This window comes from Oncorhynchus kisutch, linkage group LG8 (assembly GCF_002021735.2).
Source record: "Oncorhynchus kisutch isolate 150728-3 linkage group LG8, Okis_V2, whole genome shotgun sequence".
Classification (NCBI taxonomy): Eukaryota; Metazoa; Chordata; class Actinopteri; order Salmoniformes; family Salmonidae; genus Oncorhynchus; species Oncorhynchus kisutch.
This window is the reverse complement of record NC_034181.2, coordinates 22752946-22776100: the sequence shown is the minus strand read 5'-3', so window position 1 is coordinate 22776100 and position 23155 is coordinate 22752946. Positions and strand designations below refer to the sequence as shown.

At 41.6% G+C, this 23155-nt stretch overlaps 1 protein-coding gene across 2 annotated transcripts; it reads left to right on the top strand.

Moving 5' to 3' along the window:
• The first annotated feature begins 651 nt into the window (after nucleotides 1–651).
• Nucleotides 652–22854, top strand: LOC109896059 (E3 ubiquitin-protein ligase CHFR). Of its 2 annotated transcripts, none has more exons than XM_031829865.1 (18): nucleotides 652–776; nucleotides 1284–1418; nucleotides 2474–2573; nucleotides 3673–3782; nucleotides 5976–6035; nucleotides 6126–6344; nucleotides 6724–6819; nucleotides 6913–7102; nucleotides 7338–7492; nucleotides 7647–7809; nucleotides 7940–8517; nucleotides 8811–8927; nucleotides 9026–9109; nucleotides 9502–9572; nucleotides 9891–9978; nucleotides 10296–10403; nucleotides 17870–17942; nucleotides 18383–22854. In XM_031829865.1, exons 2-18 carry the CDS (start codon nucleotides 1310–1312, stop codon nucleotides 18423–18425), a joined length of 2364 nt encoding a protein of 787 aa, XP_031685725.1. In that variant the 5' UTR covers nucleotides 652–776; nucleotides 1284–1309; the 3' UTR covers nucleotides 18426–22854. The 2 variants fall into 2 exon arrangements, with proteins under 2 accessions (XP_031685725.1, XP_031685726.1); XM_031829866.1 differs by having other exon boundaries at nucleotides 652–798.
• The last annotated feature ends 301 nt before the right edge of the window (nucleotides 22855–23155 follow it).

Sequence of the window (23155 nt, the reverse complement as noted above, 5' to 3'; positions counted from 1 at the left end):
TGATCTCTCTGACAAACAACCTCTCCATGGTCCCTCAGCCTCTCCAGACCAGACTGATTTGACCTAAGACAGACAGTGCAGGAAGCTGCAATAGGCCCATGCAACCTAAGGTTTGATACCATCACAAACTAAACCCCTCCTAAACCTGACCTTAGCTTCATGTTCACATTCCGGTTCAACCCTAACCCTAACCCTAACTTCATGTCCACATCTTAGTTTAACCTTAACCTTAGCCTCAACCACAACAACAAACCTAACCATAGCTTCATGTCCACATCCCGGTTCAACCCTAACCCTAACTTCATGTCCACATCACGGTTCAACCCTAACCCTAGCCTCATCCACAACCCTAACCCTAAATCTAACCATAACCTTAATTTGGCCCCTCCCCCAAATAGGCTTCCCTCATCTCCAAATTCCCAATGAAAGCCTGGTTATATATCCAGGGTTTTAACATTGAGTAGCTTTACTGTGAGAAATGTGGTGAATCTAAATAGCTAAACAAATGTGCATATAAGAACACAACATTCTAATCTAATTAATTAACAAGCAGGAGTTTGTTTTCTCTTCTTCGCGTGTAGTGGTGGTTGAGTGGCAGGCGTTCCCTTGAAGAACTCATTTTCTCAGACTACTTTCCCCGCCCTCCTCCAGCTGATGGCTGGCTGTAAATACCTTTGGTTGTCAGGAAGTGAACTAGTGTGTGTGCCAACTGGAAAATTAAGGGACAAAACACCTTCAAGCAAAAATAATCGAATGAAATAATCGTGCCTTTGAGGGTATAGTAATTATATTTTCAAGGTAGCTAACTAGTTAGCTAAATCGTATTTCTTTCTAGCTCCTAAATTTAATAGCTAGCTATTTGCAACAAGCTAACGTTAGCTAGCCAGCTAACATCAGTAGCAAGCTTAAGCCAGGTTTATTTTGAAAATGAAGTTGCTTGTTGTCGCATGTTCACCATCGAGTTGTTTGATTAACTAACTTCTAACATGAACTTACTCAAAATACCTTGCAAGTCAAATATTTTACATTAGCTAGCAAGTTAGCCAGGCGTTTCTTGTTCCAGACAAGGTGGTTGCTTCATTGTTTTTCCTTCCCGAATAAACTAACGTTAGCTACAGTTTGTTAGGCTAAGGAAACGGTAGTTGGCTGGCTAGAAAGTGCCCCATATTTCTCAACTAAAATAATAACTAGCTGGGTTAAGTTATTGGATGACATAATTGCTGCCACTGATCAAAGTAGAGTGTTTTTAAAGCAGCGATTGCATCATGATTTGATCAATATAGAAAACTGGAACATATCAGCTTTGGACATGGAGAAGAAGCATGGAAGGAGTCAACCATGGGGGAAGTTAGTAAAAGTGGACACTCAATCTGAAGTATTGCTTGTCAACAGGGAATGCACTGTCGGGCGAAGAAAAGGTAAAATTACTATCCCACACAGTGACACTAACACATTCACTTCATCATATTGTTACCTGAGTTTCTCGACATATCGTGGAGTTGAGAAACTCAGCTACCATATTGTAGGCTCATTTATAAAAGATAGAGAAAGTAATGCGGTAGGACACTAGCTAACGATTATCTATAAACTGTACATATTTTGTGAACTACCAAAACGCTCTGTTATCGATATTAATGATTATTGCTTGCACATTCATAATAACGTGTAAAAACTTAAGACATAACACTTTTCATAAAATGGTGTTTTTATTTTTATAGTTGAACACTTTTAAGTAAATGTATGTGGCTTGTTTTGAGGAACTTGTTTATAAATGTCTTGATGTTTATAGACAGAAAATACCATATCCTAGACATGAGTCGGGCAGTGTCTGGGCTCTTTAATAAAACCAGTTAATTCAAGGCACAATACCCCCAGTCTTTAGTTCACCAAACTTAGACACCCTCTCTGATGATAACAAAGCCGTCTATTGAGAACATGTGTGCAGAATATTAAGTAGGCTAGTTTTTTGTATGGATTTTGACCAAGGAAAGGTTATATCTCCTAGGTTTCTGTCTGTGTCTCTGCTCTATTATATTGAGTTCCAGGAGTCTGCTTTCCGGTACAAAGAGACTGAGCCTAATGAGCTAGTCTGTTATGCAGCACCCACAATATGGAATAAAAGAAGAGAGGAATGCATCAACAATAAATCAGCATAGTCGTACAATCTCAATGTGGTATTTTCCAAGCTCACTCGTGACAATATCATCAGCCATGTGGCCATTGCCTAAATACTTGTTTTCCTGCTATTTTAAAATAGGTCATTAGTAGGCCCAAATTGTTTTTGTTTACAGTAACATGATGTAAACAAAATGCTTTTTTACACACAATATAGCACAAAAGCTCCACAACAGTAGCCTACTGTATGACAACATCTAGTTTATTCAAGTCATGTTGAAAATAGTCATCTTTAACTATGTTGTAAAAAAAAAATTGGTGCATTTTATTAACTGTAAATAACTTTTTCTTTCACCAGGCTGTGATCTTTCCTTTCCTGCTAACAAACTGGTCTCAGGGGATCACTGTAAGATAGTGCAAGATAAGAGCTCAGGATTGGTGTGGCTGGAGGACACAAGGTATGAAGGGAGTCTTAAAAAAATTAAAATAAACTGATCAATTATGTATGTTTAACAATACGATAATATGGTAATGTTGAGCATTTTTCTTAGTTAATTAGGCTAAATAGATTTTAACCTGTGTTTGTTTTTATTGTTTTAGGAAAATGTATTATGCAGATTGTATTTGTTTGTAATCCTGTTTATAATGACTGATCAGTATATTTCATGGTGGATTGAACAGATATCTGCCTGCCCAGCACTGCACATCACAGTGTAATCTCATTTTCAGTGTAAGCAACCAGCTGGCAAATTACACTAACCATCAATTAAAGAGGTTGTGTTTTACCATGCGCTAATAAGTCAGCAAGATGCTGCAATATTACTGTTTGTTCCTCATGAAACACCATAGCAACAAATACACTTCCTCAAAATAGTATGATTTAATCTAAGATAACTCAAGAAATCTGTAATTAATTTAGACATTTTTGCCAAAAAGGTCTTAGTCGTGCAATTTTACATCTAACTAAGATGTTTGGTGCAGTATTTCTCAAGTGAAACTGAAAACTAGTCTGTCGTTGAATGACAACAATCACTTTATTGAAGAACCCTACTGTTGACCTATCACAGAAGGGGGTCGACTTCGGCTACCGAAATTCAACAAGCCTTAAGAAACTAAATGTGTGTGCTCGAACAGCCGGGAAAAAAAACCTGCCAAATGCGTCCGAAAATCAAAAACGAAGAAAAACTTCACAAAATGTGGTCATAATATATGCACCAACCTTTTTGACTGGGAAGCATACGGTAAGCTTTAGGCTTTACATCATTGAGCAAAGTGGTAGCTCTTACTGTTTTGCTCCTGAATATTGTGGATGCTTTTCCAATAGAAAGATGGAATGCGACAGTGTAGTGTTTCAATAGTGTAGGGTAAGATTCCATCCCTATATATCCCATGAAGAGAAGCTACTATTTAACTGTTACTATAGTAATAACTGCAGCAAAGTTTTTCTAGCCAGCCAAAACTGAGACACAGTCCTCTCTAGTCTTGGATTTCTTCCAAGGTTGCTGATTGAATACAATGACAGACCAGTGTTCTTGTTTTGTTTTTTCACACCTCTAGCACCAATGGTACAGTGATTAACATGTCTAAGCTGGTGAAGAAGCAGATTCATATGCTGCAGAATGGAGACGTCATCTACTTTGTATACAGGAAAAACGAACCAGAGCAAAGTACGTTTTTTTTCTTATTTTGATTGGAGTGTTTGGCTCTCATTTTTGTAGCGGATTATACATTTTTAGTTAGGGCAAATTAAGTCTGATATTTTTAGGTGGAAATTACAAACTTTTAAAGCCTTTTTAAACCGCCAATACAATACAAGTTTGCATTTTCTGCTGAATTTTCTTGTAACAGCAGGGTGATCATATTAAGATCCATCTGTAAGTGTATAAAGAAAGGCTGTAGAAAGAATATAACGTGTTCCTTATTTTCTTCAGAAGGTGTGTATAAATTAGTAGTGCATAGGGTTACAAAGTGAGGGTATGTAAATGGTAACTTTCCAAGTTTACCGGTAAACTACTGGAATTATGAAAACGTTCTGGAATTTATGTAACATGTAAAATAAGATGATTTTAATATAACAAATAGAATGACAACATTATCCTAAATATAACCAATCAACTTGGTGAATACTGTTCGTGTTCAGCATGAGATCCTTTGTTTTAGATTTTTTTTACACACTTATTTATTTTACTATGTCTTTGTTGTAATTGTTTTTGCACCAAACTGGTTGTGGGAAAAAAATCAATAGTTGAAAGACTTGCAGAGTTAATTGAAAATGATGCCGTTGTTTTTAGATGCTTTTTTTCATTAATTAGGCTGTTTTCTCTTGTATGGTCTATCCAATAGAAAGTCATGGACAATATGGACACAGATGAAAAAAATGAAAATGTTATATTAAAAGTATATTTTTTAAGTTATTGAAGTGCAAATGTCCAAAGTTACAATAGATTACCGTAGACCAGGGCACCAGGTAGCCTAGTGGTTGTAGCGTTGGGCCAGTAACCGAAAGGTTGCTCGTTGAAATCCCCGAGCCGACAAGGTGAAAAATATGACGATGTGCCCTTGGGCAAGGTATTTAACCCTAATTACTCCAGGGTTGCCGTTGATAAGGGCTGACCTTGGCCCGTGATCCCACTCTCTCAAGGGTGTCTCAGTGGGAGTTTGGATATGCAAAAAATATAGATATATTCAAATTCGCATATAATACGCACTTGTACTTGTGAAATAGGACAACTATAAGCACCCACTAAATTATTATTATGAATGACTGAAAATTTCAGTAACTTTGGTAAATTACCAGTAGTTTTGCAACCGTAGTATACTGCATAGTGCACACCATTGTCAAGGAAAGCATCTCACTGTACCATGTGCATGTGACCAATAAATGTTGATTTGATTTAGTGCATACAGGTCTTTTAGTCCACTTGTTTTCCTGTGTACCTTCCAGTGCTGCCAACTTGGTTATAAATGCATACTGTACACAGTGAACTTGCATAATGTGTCTAAACTGAGTTGGACCAGTCGGCCAAGAATGACCTCTCAAAATAAGAGTTATGTTTTCCCTTTTTGGGGATATTTAACAAATTGTACACAAACTTTTGCAACAACAACAATAATGATAATAATAATTTGTATGTCCCTTTTTGCGAAATTTGTCTTGCATCTCACCAAACAGCACAGCATCACCAATAGGTACATAAATGCATACATAAATCACAAGCAATAACTACAGCAGTCAACACATGTGGATACAGTTCATAATTCAGTTAGGGTTGAGCAATTATTTAGTCAGTTGATTTATACTGGTGGATTTCTAGGCTCTGGCAGTTTTGCAAAGATGGACTCTGTATCAGCGGCCTGATGGTATGAGCTGGTACTACTCCTGGTTGAGTGGGTGTGTCAGATTGGTGGCAATTTTCACTCCTGCTCACCACTCTCTCCAAGAACAGCACTTCCTTTTTCTTCAGATTAACTCCACTGATTTTGTTTGACAGCTTTACTACTAGTTATTTTGTATTTGCTATGGATGGATATCTGCTTGTACCAGGTGTGAGAACACTGAACAATTGATGTGTAGACTATGGTTATATTCTTTTACTGACCTGATATTTATTTAATCTTCACGAAATACAGTCATTGTTGTCCCTTTTTGTATGTCTGTGTGTTTGCAGTCTAGAAGAGTTTGCAGTCAATTATAGTTCCAAGATATTTGTATTGCTCAACTGATTCTATTTGTTCTGAGTCAATGTGGATGGGCCTGGTGTCGTCTTTTTATAGTTCTTAAGTTTGTAATTTCCTTGTTTTTTTTCATGAGTGTATTTTTTTTCAATTGAGTGAAGTATAACAATCTCTTGCTTCTACAGACCTTGCCTACATGTATCAGTCCATAAAACCAGAGAGGACATTCTCACAAGACACAATTGGTAAGTATAAAATAACCAAATCAATGTGATATTTGTAGGGTGGTTTTAAATAGCTTGTTTGTTGCTTTCCACCCTTTCTCACCATGTCAGGTGGTGCCACCAGATGCTCAGCAATGCAGCAGAAAGCCCAGACCTGCCCTGTTACAGCAGCAGTATGTGTGTCTGTGGAGCCATTCCTTGTTGGACCTCCACGGGAGCAGCAGGCCTTGGATGAACCTCAGCCCTCCACCTCCTCCCACCTCCTCCACACAGTCTCCTCCTCTACAGCCTATTCCTCTGCAGCCTCCCTCCTGCACTCCTCTGCCTTAGGTAGGCTTTACATCTGGCCTGTGCTTCCTCTTTATGGTGCTCATTGAGAGGAAGCAGGGACTGGGAAGTAAATCTGTGTTTCACCCTCCTCCTCAAATTCTTCGACCGGTATAGCATGGTCTCCCCTTGATTGTGCCAGCTTTGTTCACTCTCCCTTACTTCTTTCAAAGGACAGCTCTTGCCGAATGATATTATGCCAGACTTTTATGATCACAACTACTTGTAAATCTTCCCATATTCAAGAACAGGCACAGGTAACTGAATTTGCCCCAATCATATGGCCTTTTGATCATTCTCTGTTGTGCATCCTTTCTCCCTTATCCTGCTGCTGCTGAAGGCAAGGCTGGGCAGCACAACACTAACCTCTTCTGCTCAACAGACACACGACAGACTGAAGCCCAGAACCGAGTCACAATGTTGTATACGGAGGGGGACATGGAGCCAGAGAGAAAAAGGAGGAAAACTGACAGTGCTGGTCAGTGCATTCAGTCTCATTACATTGTGGCATATTGACACTTAGTTGGTGACACTTGATCGTAACAGTGTTTTCCCCCCTTTCCCTTCCTAGACAAGGACTATGATTTTGGACTGCCACATACTTCCAGTATTGCGGTGGTCGGCCCCAGCCCAGCTAAGGTTTTTCTTATCGGGGATCTGTTTGGAAAAGCTGCTGTGGCTGTGGAAGAAGCCAAGACTGACAAGATGGAGGAGTCCCTAACCTGTATCATCTGTCAGGACCTACTTCATGACTGTGTCAGGTACAGCAAGACTCTACCTACTACTACATTAGAAAATAGGCCCACTCCTCTATTTCATTGCTTGTGGCTCCTCGCAGCAGATGAACATAGCAATGGTTCAATAAATATAATGTATCAAGAGTCGTATTAACACAACATTTTATAATTCCTAGTATTTCTAATTTTGTTCTATAAGACAGAAAGGTGGCTCTACTGCGTGTTAATGGTATCTGCTCCCTGTGTGTCCCCCATGCAGCCTGCAGCCCTGTATGCACACCTTCTGTGCTGCGTGCTACTCTGGCTGGATGGAGCGCTCGTCTCTCTGCCCCACCTGTCGCTGCCCCGTAGAGAGGATTCGCAAGAACCACATCCTCAACAACCTGGTGGAGGCCTACCTTATCCAACACCCGGGTTTGTATTCAATCTGCCCGACTCTACCCTTGTACCCCCATTAACACTATTGTGGATAGCGACCAGCTCTTCTCCCTGTTAAACTCTGTATTTGTCTGTGGACCCAAATAAAGCATGGAAATGTTGACCCTGTGTTGACCCTTTGTGTCCACAGAGAAGTGTCGCAGTGAGGAGGACCTGAAGAGCATGGACAGCCGGAACAAGATAACTCGGGACATGCTGCAGCCAAAGATTGAGCGTTCCTTCTCTGATGAAGAGGGCAGCTCTGATTATCTCTTTGAGCTCTCCGACAACGACAGTGACACCTCCGATATCGGGTCAGACAGAAGAGTAGCTGTGTGTGTGACTGTGACCATGTCTGTGACCCTGTGTGTATTGTTGACCAAGAGTGTGGTATGTTTTTCTCCCTCTAAAACATTCTTCTTCTTCCTGTTGTTGTTTCCACAGCCAGCCGGTTGTGATGTGCAGACAGTGTCCAGGCTACAGGAAGGAGGTCAGCCAGGTACTGTGGGCCACAGGGCTAGCCCCTCTAGGACCAGCCCCACCAGCTCTTCTAGGACCAGTCCTACCAGCCCCTCTAGGACCAGTCCTACCAGCCCCTCTAGGACCAGCCCCACCAGCTCTTCTAGGACCAGCCCCACCAGCTCTTCAAGGACCAGCTCTTCTAGGACCAGCCCCACCAGCTCTTCTAGGACCAGCCCCACCAGCTCTTCTAGGACCAGCCCCACCAGCTCTTCTAGGACCAGCCCCACCAGCTCTTCTAGGACCAGTCCCACCAGCTCTTCTAGGACCAGTCCCACCAGCCCCTCTAGGACCAACCCCACCAGCCCCTCTAGGACCAACCCCACCAGCCCCTCTAGGACCAGCCCCACCAGCTCTTCTAGGACCAGCCCCACCAGCTCTTCTAGGACCAGTCCTACCAGCCCCTCTAGGACCAGCCCCACCAACTCCTGAGGACAGGCCAGGGAAACCCCCTGGGGCTGGGGAATCAACATTATCAACATGCTCTGATGTCCCCACTACAGGTACTGAACTATGTGTCCATCTGTTGGTAACGGCTTACATGTATATAATGCTTTTATTTCTAATATGTAAGTGTTTTATGTTGTGTTGGTTGATTAGGGAGTTATGACAACACAATGTTGTGCACTTACAGATCAAATTCATTATCAGTATGTTGTACTCGCCTGGACACAGAAATATGTGACAATGCTTGTAGCGTAATTGTTGGATCTGTAGATTCTGTAAGGATAATACCTTGCAGCCTTCAGGACCTTGACCCAGAGGACATGTCTCTCTGTGTCCTGTCCTCCTGCAGCTCCTCAGGATTACACCTGTCCTCCTCTGGGCAGCCATGTCATCTGCACCTGCTGCCTGCAGCCCATGCCAGACCGCCGCGCCGAGCTCATTGGCCAGCAACTCTCCGCTCAGCAATGTGAGTGGCCCGCAGGCCTGTCAATCAATGTTAATGGACCAATGGCAAGAGTGCTTTGGCTGAAGGTGCTGATGGGTGTGGTTCTTTGTGTTGGCTAGGTGTGGCGTGCCTGCGGCCCTTCTGTCACATGTACTGGGGCTGCCAGAGGATCGGCTGTCAGGGCTGCCTCGCACGTTTCAGTGGTGCGTCTCTGCTCTACTACTTCTAGATTTACTTTCAAAGTTTGTCACTAATATTTTCAACAGTAAATAAACATTCAAGGTTGATCGAAAAGGTAATGTAAGGTTAGGAGAATTGTAGTACTTGATCGCATATAAGGTCTACATATTTAATTGACCTTAGTAAATAAACAGGTAGAACCTTTGCTCTAGGCTGATTGATGCTTAGTTAAATCAGAGCTTCTGAGGGATTTCCGAGGTAACTCTATCATTGTGGTTAGTTTATTGAAAATAGTGGTGGAAATTGACCAAAATATTGCCTGTATTGTCCCTATGTCTTACACATAATTTGTTATCACATTGCAGTATCATGTTTACCAGTATGAGACATATAATATCCATGTCTTTGTCCACAGAACTCAACCTTACAGACAAATGCCTGGACGGTGTTCTGAACAGCAATAACTATGAATCAGAGATCCTCCAGGTACTTCCTTTCTACTCTTCGGCTCTAACCATTGTTCGGTCTGAACACCCTGAATCAGCATCTGCATTCTTTGGGCCGGTTTCCCAGACACAGATTAAGCTTAGTCCTGGACTTAAAAGCTATTTCAATGAAGATTCTCCATTGACCATGCTTTTTAGTCCATGAATAGTCTAAATCTGTGTCTAGGAATTGGGAAACTGGTGCCTGGTTACATAACCCAGGTTAAGTGAATCTATTTCCTTTGCATTTGTTTCTAACTTCTCTACTACAGCGACCACTAACGTCTAATATATAACCTGTCATCCTTCCACCTTATAGAGTTACTTGTCAGCCAGAGGGATGTCGTGGAGGGACATGCTACAGGAGGGTCTTCAGGGCCTGCAACAGGGAACCTTCTATCTGTCTGGTCAGTCTGACACTATCCTCTTCACCTCACATAAAACTTGAGATTGGAAGCGTTCCAGGTTGTCTTTTTTGCATTTGCATTGCACATCTCCGAAAATTACTACATCATATAAATGTGCTTCCTGAGACACTATATCCAGGTCTTTTATTTCCATATCTCGTGACTGCAAAAACGATGAGCTGCAATTCCACCTTTAAGCTTCCCATCTTGAACATGGTTCTCAGTCTTACTGACAGTGCAGAGCATCCTTCCAACTCACTTTGGGACGCACTAGTAACTCTATCTCTCCCTCTCTCTCTCCATGTTTTATATCTCAGATTATCGCATCAACAGTAACGCCATACTCTGTTTCTGCTGTGGCCTGCGAGCCTTCGGGGAGCTGGCCTACAAATACAGACAGAACATCCCTGCCTCGGCGCTTCCTGGTGAGCGAGAGCAGCCTCTAACTCAGCAGTTCCTAAACTAGGGGTCGCAACCCCATGCGGGGTCGCCTGATATGCAAATGGGGTCATGGGAGAATTTCCAAAATACGGAGGATTTTTTAATGTTTACACTACTGGTCAAAGGTTTTAGAACACCTACTCATTCAAGGGTTGTTATTTGTACTATTTTCTACATTATAGAATAATAGTGAAGACATCAAAACTATGAAATTACACATGGGATCGTGTAGTAACCAAAAAAGTGTTAAACAAATTAAAATTATATTTGAGATTCTTCAAACAGTCTGTCATCTGCCTTGATGACAGATTTGCACACTCTTGGCATTCTCTCAACTTGCTTCATGAGGTAGTCACCTGGAATCCATTTCAATTAACAGGTGTGCCTTGTTAAGTTAATTTGTGGAATTTCTTTCCTTCTTAATGCGTTTAGGCCAATCAGTTGTGTTGTGACAAGGTGGGGGTGGTATACAGATAGCCCCATTTGGTAAAAGACCAAGTCCATATTATGGCAAGAACAGCTCAAATAAGCAAAGAGAAATGACAGTCCATCATTACTTTAACTTCTTGCAAACCCGTATCCGGGAGCGTAATCATAGCCTCAAGCTCATTACCATAACGCAACGTTTCCTATTCATGAAAATCGCAAATGAAATGAAATAAATATATTGAAACACAAGCTTAGCCTTTTGTTAACAACACTGTCATCTCAGATTTTCAAAATATGCTTTTCAACCAAAGCTACACTAGCATTTGTGTATTGATAGCATAGCATTAAGCCTAGCATTCCGCAGGCAACATTTTCACAAAAACAAGAAAAGCATTCAAATAAAATCAATTACCTTTGAAGAACTTCGGATGTTTTCAATGACGAGACTCTCAGATAGCAAATGGTCATTTTTTTCCAAAAATATTATTTGTGTTTGAGAAATAGCTCCGTTTTGTTCATCACGTTTGGCTAAGAAAAAAACCCGAAAATGCAGTCACTACAACGCCGAACTTTTTTCCAAATTAGCTCCATAATATCGACAGAAGCATGGCAAACGTTGTTTAGAATCAATCCTCAAGGTGTTTTTCACATATCTATTCAATGATAAATCATTCGTGGCAGTTGGTTTCTCATCAGAGGCAAACGGAAAAATACTGCAACTGGAGATTACGCAATAATTGCGACGGAGGACACCAAGCGACCACCTGGTAGATGTAGTCTCTTATGGTCAATCTTCCAATGATATGCCTACAAATACGTCACAATGCTGCAGACACCTTGGGGAAAACGTAAGCTGACTCCTAGCTCCTCCACAGCCATATAAGGAGTCATTGCCATGAGGCGGTTTTAAAAAATGTGGCACTTCCTGATTGGATTTTTATCTGGGTTTTTTCTGTAACATCAGTTCTGTGGCACTCTCAGACAATATCTTTGCAGTTTTGGAAACGTCAGAGTGTTTTCTCTTCAAAGCTGTCAATTATATGCATAGTCGAGAATCTTTTCGTGACAAAATATCTTGTTTAAAACGGGAACGTTTTTCATCCAAAAATTAAAATAGCGCCCCCTAGTTATAAAAGGTTAAGACATTAAGGTCAGTCAATACGGAGAATTTCAAGAACTATTCTTCAAGTGCAGTCGCAAACACCATCAAGCGCTATGATGAAACTGGCTCTCATGAGGACCGTCACAGGAAAGGAAGACCCAGAATTACCTCTGCTGCAGAAGATAAGTTCATTAGAGTTACCAGCCTCAAAAATTGCAGCCCAAATAAATGCTTCACAGAGGTCAAGTAACAGACACATCTCAACATCAACTGTTCATAGGAGACTGTGTGAGTCAGGCCTACATGGTCGAATTTCTGCAAAGAAACCGCTACTAAAGGACACCAATAAGAAGAAGAGACTTGGGCCTCTCGAGTGGCGCATTGCAGTGCTAGCAGTGCCACTAGAGATTCTGGGTTCGAGTCCAGTCTCTGTCGCAGCTGACCACGACCGGGAGACCCATGGGGCAATGCACAATTGGCCCAGCATTGTCTGGGTTAGAGGAAGGTTTGCCCAGCAGGGATATCCTTGTCCCATCGCACACTAGTGACTCCTGTGGCGGGCCGGGTGCAGTGCACGCTGACATGGTCGCCAGGAGTACGGTGTTTCCTCTGACACATTGGTGCGGCTGGATTTCGGGTTAAGTGGGCATTGTGCCAAGAAGCACATCGCTGCAACTCCCATACGGACTCGGGAGAGGCGAAGGTCGAGAGCAGTGCATCCCCCGAAACACAACCTAACCGAGCCGCACTGCTCTCGACCTTCTCCTCTCCCGAGTCCGTATGGGAGTTGCAGCGATGAGACAGGACTGTAACTACTAATTGGATACCACTAAATTGGGGAGGAAAAAGAAGAACAAAGAAGAGACTTGCATGGGCCAAGAAACACAAGCAATAGACATTAGACCGGTGGAAATGTGTCCAAATTAGAGATTTCTGTTTCCAACCGCCGTGTCTTTGTGAGACCCGGTATGGGTGAATGGATGATGTCTGCATGTGTATTTCCCAACGTAAGGCATGGAGGAGGAGGTGTTATGGTGTGGGGGTGCTTTGCTGGTGACTCTGTCTGTGATTGATTTAGAATTCAAGGCACACTTAAGCAGCATATCTCCCACAGCATTTTGCAGTGATACGCCATCCCATCTGGTTTGGGCTTAGTGGGCCCATCATTAGTTTTTTTTAACAGGACAATGACCGAACACACCTCCGGGCTGTGTAAGGGCTATTTAACCAAGGAGACAGATTGTTCTGTCTCACGATTCCCGAGCATGAAACAGCACATGGGATTTTCAGTGTGCTTCATGGCTATATTGACGAAAAACAATCGAAGGATGGGCTTTTGCACACTCCATCTATGGCGGGACGGCAGGCAGGCCTCTGCACTCTAGTTATGAGTATGTCTCCCTCTGCCTTATGGACACATTGTATGATACACCGAGAGCAACTGGCGGCAAAAGAGCTGAGCACAGACCTCAGCTATATACTGCAGCAGGTAACTTTGATTGTAAACCACATCAAACCACACACTGCGCGCCTGTTTGCGAAACAATGTGGAGAAATGGAATCAGGGCATGACAATGTTATAATTCACACCGAGGCTTGGTGGTTATCGAGGGGGAGTGTTGGAAAGATTGTTTGCATTGAGAGAGGAACGGTTGACCTTCACAATGGATGTAAAAAATAATAATATATAAGACTTGGTTGACTTTCTGTGTAATGAAAATAAAAATGTCTCGTTGCCTATATAACAGACATATTTGGGAAACTGAACGAACTTAATTCAAGAACGCTGGATAAACACAAAAACATTCTACAGATGAGTGAATTTTTTTTTATTGGAGAGTCTAAAGCGAAACATGCCCCTTTCCATCGGCTGTGCATGTTTCTAACAGAAAATGGCATCAGTGACCACATTTACATGCACACTACTATCCCATTATTATTCAGGATACTGAAGTATTCTGATTTTGAGTTGACACACAAACGTCATAAACACCGAAAAAGCTTGTATCCCGGTTATGAGAAACCTGGGTAAAATGCCTGGGATATGCGGATTTAATAAAGGGATGCTGTAAAATGTTATCCCGTTTTAATGTTGTTTCTGCGGTCTGTGCAGGCTCAGTTTCGCATGTCATGGGATGTCATTCATCTGATTTTCAAACAAATCCCTTCAAAAAGTAGGCTATCTGCGCAGTTCGATCCACCATAATAATTACATAATAATTTAGTATACTATAATTTATTCACTAATTTACTACTAAGTTTCTGCTTATTTCCGACATTTGGTAGTCCATTGTTATTGTTTCCAACATTTGGTAGGCCATTATTATGGTTTCCAACATTTGGTAGTCCATTGTTATTGTTTCCAACATTTGGTAGGCCATTATTATAGTTTCCGACATTTTGATAGTCCATTGTTATTGTTTACAACATTTGGTAGGCCATTGTTATTGTTTACAACATTTGGTAGGCCATTTGTTTGTCAACTATAGTTAGATACATGCAGCTTCTCTTCTGTCAATGTATTGCACCAGAAGACTAAATAAAGTAGTGCTCACAAGAATGTCTTACATCGATAGAATGAATACATTAGTAATCTAGTTAACACAGGTAAAGTTGTCTTTCGTTTAGGAACCGGGTAGAAAACGCAATAACTCCAAAACAGTGGAAAGATTGGGCCTATCCAAAATGTCCAAATGTCATCCATTTAACCGGTTTTAAGGAAATTAAAAGCTGAGAAAACGATTTAAATACTTTTCAGATAAGACTTCAATTTGTCTTGGGTGAATATTTTATGTGGTTGAAATACTGTCTGCTTGCCTAAGTGTCAAAGATGGCACATTCGCATTTTCTCGAGAGATGCTGAAACAGAAATATTTCTCCACTCCTGTTCCCAAGACAAAGCTAACATTTGTTGTATAATTTCACTGCAAGAATTGCACAATTCTCCAGGAGTTAATATTATATTACGCTACATGTGAGCGGTTATAGGCCCTACAGTCAGAGTCCGTATTTCAGTTACTATTCCATTTAACCCATATATTTAAATTAGGAACATTTTGTTTATTCATGGTCACAGGGATACTCATGAGTGGGTTATCGAAGGTGCATGTAAACAACTTATCCAGAATAATACCTTAAGTGGGATATGAGCTAATATCCAGAATACTGTTAGTAAACGTGGTCACGAAGTGTTCCACACGAGTGATGACTGCTCACCGCCAACTCTTGGAAGAGCACTTAGGGACCTACGTCCCAATCCGTTTGACTGTGATTCTGGCTCAGTTGACATGCCGGTAAGTGAACTCGAACAGCTGATCGAGCTGTCTTGACCGAATGCATTCACAGGTCACTACGGAGGAGTTTTGGTTCCTGACCCAAAGGAAATAACATTTTATTTATTTTTTAAATGTATTTCACCTTTATTTAACCAGGTAGGCTAGTTGAGAACAAGTTCTCATTTGCAACTGCGACCTGGCCAAGATAAAGCATAGCAATTTGACGCATACAACACAGAGTTACACATGGAATAAACAAAACATAGTCAATAATACAGTAGAACAAAAGAAAACAAAAAGTCTATATACAGTGAGTGCAAATGAGGTAAGATAAGGGAGTTAAGGCAATAAATAGGCCATGGTGGAGAAGTAATTACAATATAGCAATTAAACACTGGAATGGTAGATGTGCAGAAGATGAATGTGCAAGTAGAGATACTGGGGTGCAAAGGAGCAAGATAAATAAATAAATACTGCATGGGGATAAGGTAGGTAGATAGATGGGCTGTTTACAGATGGGCTATGTACAGGTGCAGTGATCTGTGAGCTGCTTTGACAGATGGTGCTTAAAGCTAGTGAGGGAGATATGAGTCTCCAGCTTCAGAGATTTTTGCAGTTCGTTCCAGTCATTGGCAGCAGAGAACTGGAAGGAAAGACGACCAAAGGAGGATTTGGCTTTGGGGGTGATCAGTGAGATATACCTGTTGGAGCTCGTGCTACGAGTGGGTGCTGCTATGGTGATCAGTGAGCTGAGATAAGGTGGGGCTTTACCTAGCAGAGACTTGTAGATAACCTGTAGCCAGTGGGTTTGGCGACACGTATGAAGCGAGGGCCAACCAACGAGAGCGTACAGATCGCAATGGTGGGTAGTGTATGGGGCTTTGGTGACAAAATGGATGGCACTGTGATAGAACTGCATCCAGTTTGTTGAGTAGAGTGTTGGAGGCTATTTTATAGATGACATCACCGAAGTCGAGGATCGGTAGGATGGTCAGTTTTACGAGGGTATGTTTGGCAGCATGAGTGAAGGATGCTTTGTTGCGATATATTAAGCCAATTCTAGATTTAATACCTAGGTATTTGTAGTTGTCAACATATTCTAAGTCAGAGTCGTCCAGAGTAGTGATGCTGGACAGGTGAGCAGGTGCGGGCAGTGATCGGTTGAATAGCATGCATTTAGTTTCCCCTGCGTTTAAGAGCAGTTGGAGGCCACGGAAGGAGAGTTGTATGGCATTGAAGCTTGTTTGGAGGTTAGATAGCACAGTGTCCAAAGAGGGGCCAGAAGTATACAGAATGGTGTCATCTGCGTAGAGGGGGACCAGAGAATCACCAGCAGCAAGAGCAACATCATTGATGTATACAGAGAAGAGAGCCGGCCCGAGGATTGAACCCTGTGGCACCCCCCATAGAGACTGACAGAGGTCCGGACAACAGGCCCTCCGATTTGACACACTGAACTCTATCAGAGAAGTACTTGGTATACCAGGCGAGGCAATCATTTGAGAAACCAAGGCTGTCGAGTCTGCCAATAAGAATGTGGTGATTGACAGAGTCAAAAGCCTTGGCCAGGTCGATGAATACGGCTGCACAGTAAAGTCTCTTATCGATGGCGGTTATGATGTCGTTTAGGACCTTGAGCGTGGCTGAGGTGCACCCATGACCGGCTTTGAAACCAGATTGCATAGCGGAGAAGGTACGGTGGGATTCGAAATGGTTGGTAATCTGTTTGTTAACTTGGCTTTCGAAGACCTTAGAAAGACAGGGTAGGATAGATATAGGTCTGTAGCAGTTTGGGTCTAGAGTGTCACCCCCTTTGAAGAGGGGGATGACCGCGGTAGCTTTCCATCTCTGAGCAGTGATGTTGCGTTCAAAACAACTGGGAACTTGTAAATCTCCGACTTGCCTGCATTGAAGACGACTGGGAACTCTGAAAAAATATATATTTTCGAACGGTTACCCAACTTGGAATTCCAACTCGAACTATGGCCTCTTTCTAGAGTCCCGACTTTCCGATCTGAAGATCACTGACGTGATGATTTGACCTCATAGTTCCCAGTTGTCTTGAAAGCAACCATAAAACTCATGGTACCCTTCGCCAGATCATATCAATGTGAAACTGGATTCAGTGCACTCGTCTGCTTTAAAACCAAATATCGATCCAGGTTGGATGTGACAACAGAGATGAGGTGCGTCGACCATACCCCTTGACTTTGAGAACCTCAGACGTGACATGCTTCAAGCACACCCATCTCATTAGTGGTGGTGAGATAAGACACATCATGTCTGACTAATTTGCAATTGACTGTCATAACTCCACATTAAAAGTATGTGATGGTGAGTTAAGACAATCAGAAATACTGTTAGAATGTTTTTCTATTTTCTGCCATGGGCCCAAATAAAGTAGACATTAGCTGTTAATTAGGAAACCGTTTTTTTTTTCTCACATGGTTGAGGTGGTGAGAAAATAAGTTTGGGAACCCCTGCTCTAAATGCTGGATACTGGGAAATGGCAATTCCCGTTCAGGAAACTTGAATGTCCTCAGAGGCAATTCATTTGGAAGCAATCACAATACATCAATACTGTGAACTAGCATGTGTTTAAATATGAATTAAGCTTTTATTTGTTTGATATTCAATCCCACAGCTGTTGTGACGTCTCGGCCAGACTGTTATTGGGGACGCAACTGCCGTACTCAAGTCAAGGCACACCATGCCACGTAAGTTACAAGATGTGGTCTTTATTCCATTTTCTGAATAGGTCTCCATAGTCTGAGTTTTTAAGATTTTGTATGGATAGATATCACAGGCGGCCGGTGACACCTTAATTGGGGAGGACGGGCTCATAGTAATGGCTGGAACAGAATAAATGGAATGGTATCAAACGTGGTTTCCATGTGTTTGATGCCATTCCATTCTTTCCATTATTATGAGCCGTCCTCCCCTCTGTAGCCTCCTGTGATAGATATGCGTTCTATTGCGTGGCTGTACATGCATTTTACCAACAGAGGGCGTTATTGTCTAAGCTTGGCCAATCACACCTGGTGTGAGAGGAAAAGTTGAATCACTCCTTCACATTTCACAGCTCTTCACACAGCAGCTCTGCTTCTGATACAAGATGGGACATGTTTTGTATTGTTTCCCTTTTACTTTGTTGCAGGAAATTCAACCACATATGTGAGCAGACCCGTTTCAAGAGCTGAAGAGCCTCGTAGGTGACCTGCTATGCAAGGCTCTCCTGCGAACACTGGAGCGTACACAGACTTCCAAGGATCTCCTGTATTACTCTCATATGTACAGTGATCATTTTACTCCCTTATTAAGCGGAGCCTTGCCGTGAGGAAAGGTATCTCTTAGGTAATATAACTTGTAGTTCTCTCACAGGCTTTATAGGCTTAGGTATTTGATGATATGCTGAAATTACAATCACACTCTTTTTGCTGGGTCATGATTAGCCAGCCTAGTGTTATAGGTATAGTAGGGGTGAGTGGGATAATGCTATGCACTCCACACAGTAAGAGAGGATTCCCCTATATGATGATGACAGACTTATATCTTATGTGGAATATGATCATCATCACCCTTCATTCCAGTATCATGTCCTTTTGGGTGAGGGATATATAAAACAAATCTACTGAAGACCGTTGGCAATCAAAATGGACTTTGGCCATACATGTGCTGTTACACAGGATGCAATGCCATCTTTTGTGACCGTTTAAGGATCATATTGATATTAGTAAGATGTTGATACTTTTCCTATTTCCGTGTTTTCCTTTCTCTTAACATGTGGTCTAGGACTTTAGGTATCTTGGAGAATTATGTATTTGAATTAGAATCTAGAGCTTCCTACTCAACTGCTTACTGTGGTGTTCTAAACATCTAAGTAGTATTCATATGTTGGTTATAGAAACCCCCCCAAACAAACTAGGTTGAAGCACAGCTATGTTATCAAAAGACTTATCCATATACAGACTTTGAGGTTTCTTGTGGTTCATATATATGGATGACCGATTCAGTGGAACCATTTTGAATTCAGACTGTTGCTGCTTCTGCATAAGACTGCTAACTGAGAAGACAAGTGCTATGGAAAGGGAGTTGTTCTTAGTTTTGGGAAAAGGGGGAATTCTGCTAGTTTGATGTGGATTTCCCAACAAGGGCAAAAATCCCTGTCAAAGCTGAGAATAACATGGTTCAACTAGAATCAATGGGAAAGTTAGTTAGGATTTCAGTTCTTCCGGTAGGGATAAGGGTTATATGTGGAAATGTAGTTTTATCTGAGGCTGGGAAAGGCAGGGGTATTCAGTTATATGCTTTGCTCAGGGTAATCAACATAAAGCTGATTTTAAAATGGTGCATTAGAGAAGCTTTCTCAGACCTAAACTAGTACTAACAGCCAATGCAGTTTTTTTGTTAGAATGCACAATGGTTTGCTAGAGTTTAGGGGGTGAAATTGTACCTCCTTGTTACATTATATTAAGTTAGTGGTGTTGGCTAAATATATTAATTAAGCAAGCAACCTGATCATACGGGTTCTATCATACTTATTAGTATGATCGAACCAGGTACCCTAGTGGTCAGAGTGTTGGGCTAGTAACCAGCAGGTAGCCTAGTGGTCAGAGTGTTGGGCTAGTAACCAGCAGGTAGCCTAGTGGTCAGAGTGTTGGGCTAGTAACCAGCAGGTAGCCTAGTGGTCAGAGTGTTGGGCTAGTAACCAGCAGGTAGCCTAGTGGTCAGAGTGTTGGGCTAGTAACCAGCAGGTAGCCTAGTGGTCAGAGTGTTGGGCTAGTAACCGAAAGGTTGCTGGATTGAATCCCCGAGCTGACAAGGTAAAAATCTGTCCTTCTGCCCCTGAACAAGACAGTTAACTCACTGTTCCCCAGTAGGCTGTCATTGTAAATAAGAATTTTTCTTAACTGACTTGCCTATTTAAATAAAGGTTACGTTAAAAAAAGAATAATAATGAAACATTAAGGATTGCTATTCTGTTAAATTAAGGACATGTTTTTCAATATATATAGGAAGTGTTACCTTGGAGCATGTTGGATAGATCTTATAATAGTTTTGTTTATCAAATACCATGGTATGGTCAAACCTCATCAGTTAAACTTTAATTGGTGCAATTTCCCATAATAACTGAGGAAATAACACATTGCTGTTTGGTCAGGCATTTTTATCTGGTAGTGAAAGTACCCGTACCAAGTTAGATTTGAAGAAAACAACATTTTGTAATTTCTAACAATGGAGACTGAAAGTGGGCTCTATTGCTCTTAGAAAAGAGACTAGAGGTGTACAAGTCTCACGTTGCCAGACACGTTGCTGCATTCTTGCTGTAGAAGAACTGCTGGGGTGATCTAAAAACTCCAGGATTATATTATGAGACCATTAGGTTGCATTCACACATGCAGCCCAATTCTGATATTTTTCCACTCATTTGTCTTTTTGACTAATCAGATCATCCCCATTTGCCAATAAATGGGCAAAATATATGAATTGTGCTGCCTGTGTAAATGCAGCTTAGTTGTGAGAAATTCTGCCTGTCTAATTCAGTGTTGCAGTTACACAGTACTCAGAGATACAGGTGTCACTTTTATAGATCAACCCGAGACAACTGGCTGTGTCTTACTTCCGCGTTTTGTCTTATTAGAAGACTACTATCAACAACCAGATGTCCATAATGTTGTGTAGAACCACAACAGTAGACACTTGTCTCTTACTGTTTAGAGACATCGGTCACATTCTCTGTAAATTACTGACAAGTCATTATGGAAGTCAAATCGGCCCAATGTCTACAGACCTTTAGTCTAGATAGAATGGCCTGATATACTAATGTTATTCATGAGGCCTTATATATTGAAAAGTAGGATAAAGATAACTAAGTTGTTAGTAGTGAAGTAGAGTACAGAAAAAACGTTTTGTATGCAAGTCATTAGATTCTGTTGCAGTAAAAAAAATACTTTGACAGAAATGCAATGACATTATTCACTTTGTCATTCGTCATTTTAAATTTATAGTTTAATTTTAAATCATCCGTCTTTAATTTAGTAAATTGACATTAAATTGACAATGATTTTAGAGGGAAAAGTAGTTTGCTCGAACTGTTAGTGTTTACAAGCAAGTCTAGCTTTGACGTTTTTTACTTATATAATTCAGCTCGCACACATTGAATGTATGAATCACTAATTTGAAGACTTAACCAAGATTACAATTAGGTTGGGATTCAAACAAACACAGATTAACAACCTGTTCACAGCTATAGACTTTTGAAGGCAACTTCCCAAACGTTCATGGAGATCACGTAAGGCCACTTATGTCGGCTCAAGCAGAAATGACCTTTAAAAGTGCATCAGAGCACACTGGTACTTTATCTGCGTTTGTTTGAATCCTGGCACCAAGCTGAACTGTAATAAGCACTGCAGAAACGGTGCAGGTTCAACTCTGTCCTGTAACTTCAATGGATATTAAAACATCCATTTAGAAATATCCTTGTGCAATCAATGTGTGTGGAACTCAGGATTGGAGCTGAAACTCTACCTATGTCGCTATATACCCTCATTGGGGCTGTTTAGTGGCAATATTCACACGCTCAGACCGACTCTTCTGGGCTGGTATAAAGGGGGGCAAATATGGGCACGCTTTCTGCTAGAGCTCGTGTCTTTATTTGGGATCTTACGGGCTGGATTCAATCTGTATCGTGGTAGATCCACGTAAAGATCACTTCCAATTGAGCTGACATATGCAGCGTGTACAGTAAATGCAGTCTCCGCAACCGTGAGACCATTGCCTTTAATTGTCAATCGCGTAATAAAGCGGATCTTCAGCGCTACGGATTTAATAGAGCCCAATGTCGCGGTTTCCCTGTTGTGGGTTCACACTGTGGCATTCCTCAGAGGCTCAGGCAATAGCTCAGCACAACCCAGCCAGCCAGCCTATCCCTCCCTACAGCAGCGCTGAACCTTAATTATAACAGGAAGATCTGGGCACCCTAAGCCAACAACAGTGCAAGCCACCGATCAGGAATGGGTGTTAAGGAGGCTTTGGAGGGTGCTTTGCGGTCTTAGAGGGAAACGCTGTATTCTAGGGAAAATATTTACTCTGTGAGAAAGTCTGGACCAAGATGCTCTGTACTAACAGTATGGCCAGTCAGTATAAAGGCCTTGCCGGGGCAAGTTGAATTCTACCTCATCAGAGCTCCCGAGACGTTCTGAACAATCCGGTCTGTCCTTTTATGTTTTGTGGATTCTAGTAAGTGGGGGACTGACTGGACGGCATTTAGAGTAGCGCCGTTACGTTTTAATGCAGGGGAACACAACTGGTCCCCGGTTGAAAGCGGCTGCTGTTTTTTTGTGTTTTTTTTACCTTTGTCATTCGGCGACCAATTTAAAGCTGGGAATTCAACCAGGTGTATGCACTGCACTCTGATCAATTAGTTAATCAACTTAATAAAGTGGTATTGATTTATCAATATATAGCCAGGTATAACTGAAAACCAATGGGACTGTGAATGCCAGTTGAATGCCTTTGTGAGCTTTTTGTGCCCCCGGTATTACAGTGCCTTGCGAAAGTATTCGGCCCCCTTGAACTTTGCGACCTTTTGCCACATTCCAGGCTTCAAGCATAAAGATATAAAACTGTATTTTTTTGTGAAGAATCAACAACAAGTGGGACACAATCATGAAGTGGAACGACATTTATTGGATATTTCAAACTTTTTTAACAAATCAAAAACTGAAAGATTGGGCGTGCAAAATTATTCAGCCCCCTTAAGTTAATACTTTGTAGCGCCACCTTTTGCTGCGATTACAGCTGTAAGTCGCTTGGGGTATGTCTCTATCAGTTTTGCACATCGAGAGACTCAAATTTTTTCCCATTCCTCCTTGCAAAACAGCTCGAGCTCAGTGAGGTTGGATGGAGAGTATTTGTGAACAGCAGTTTT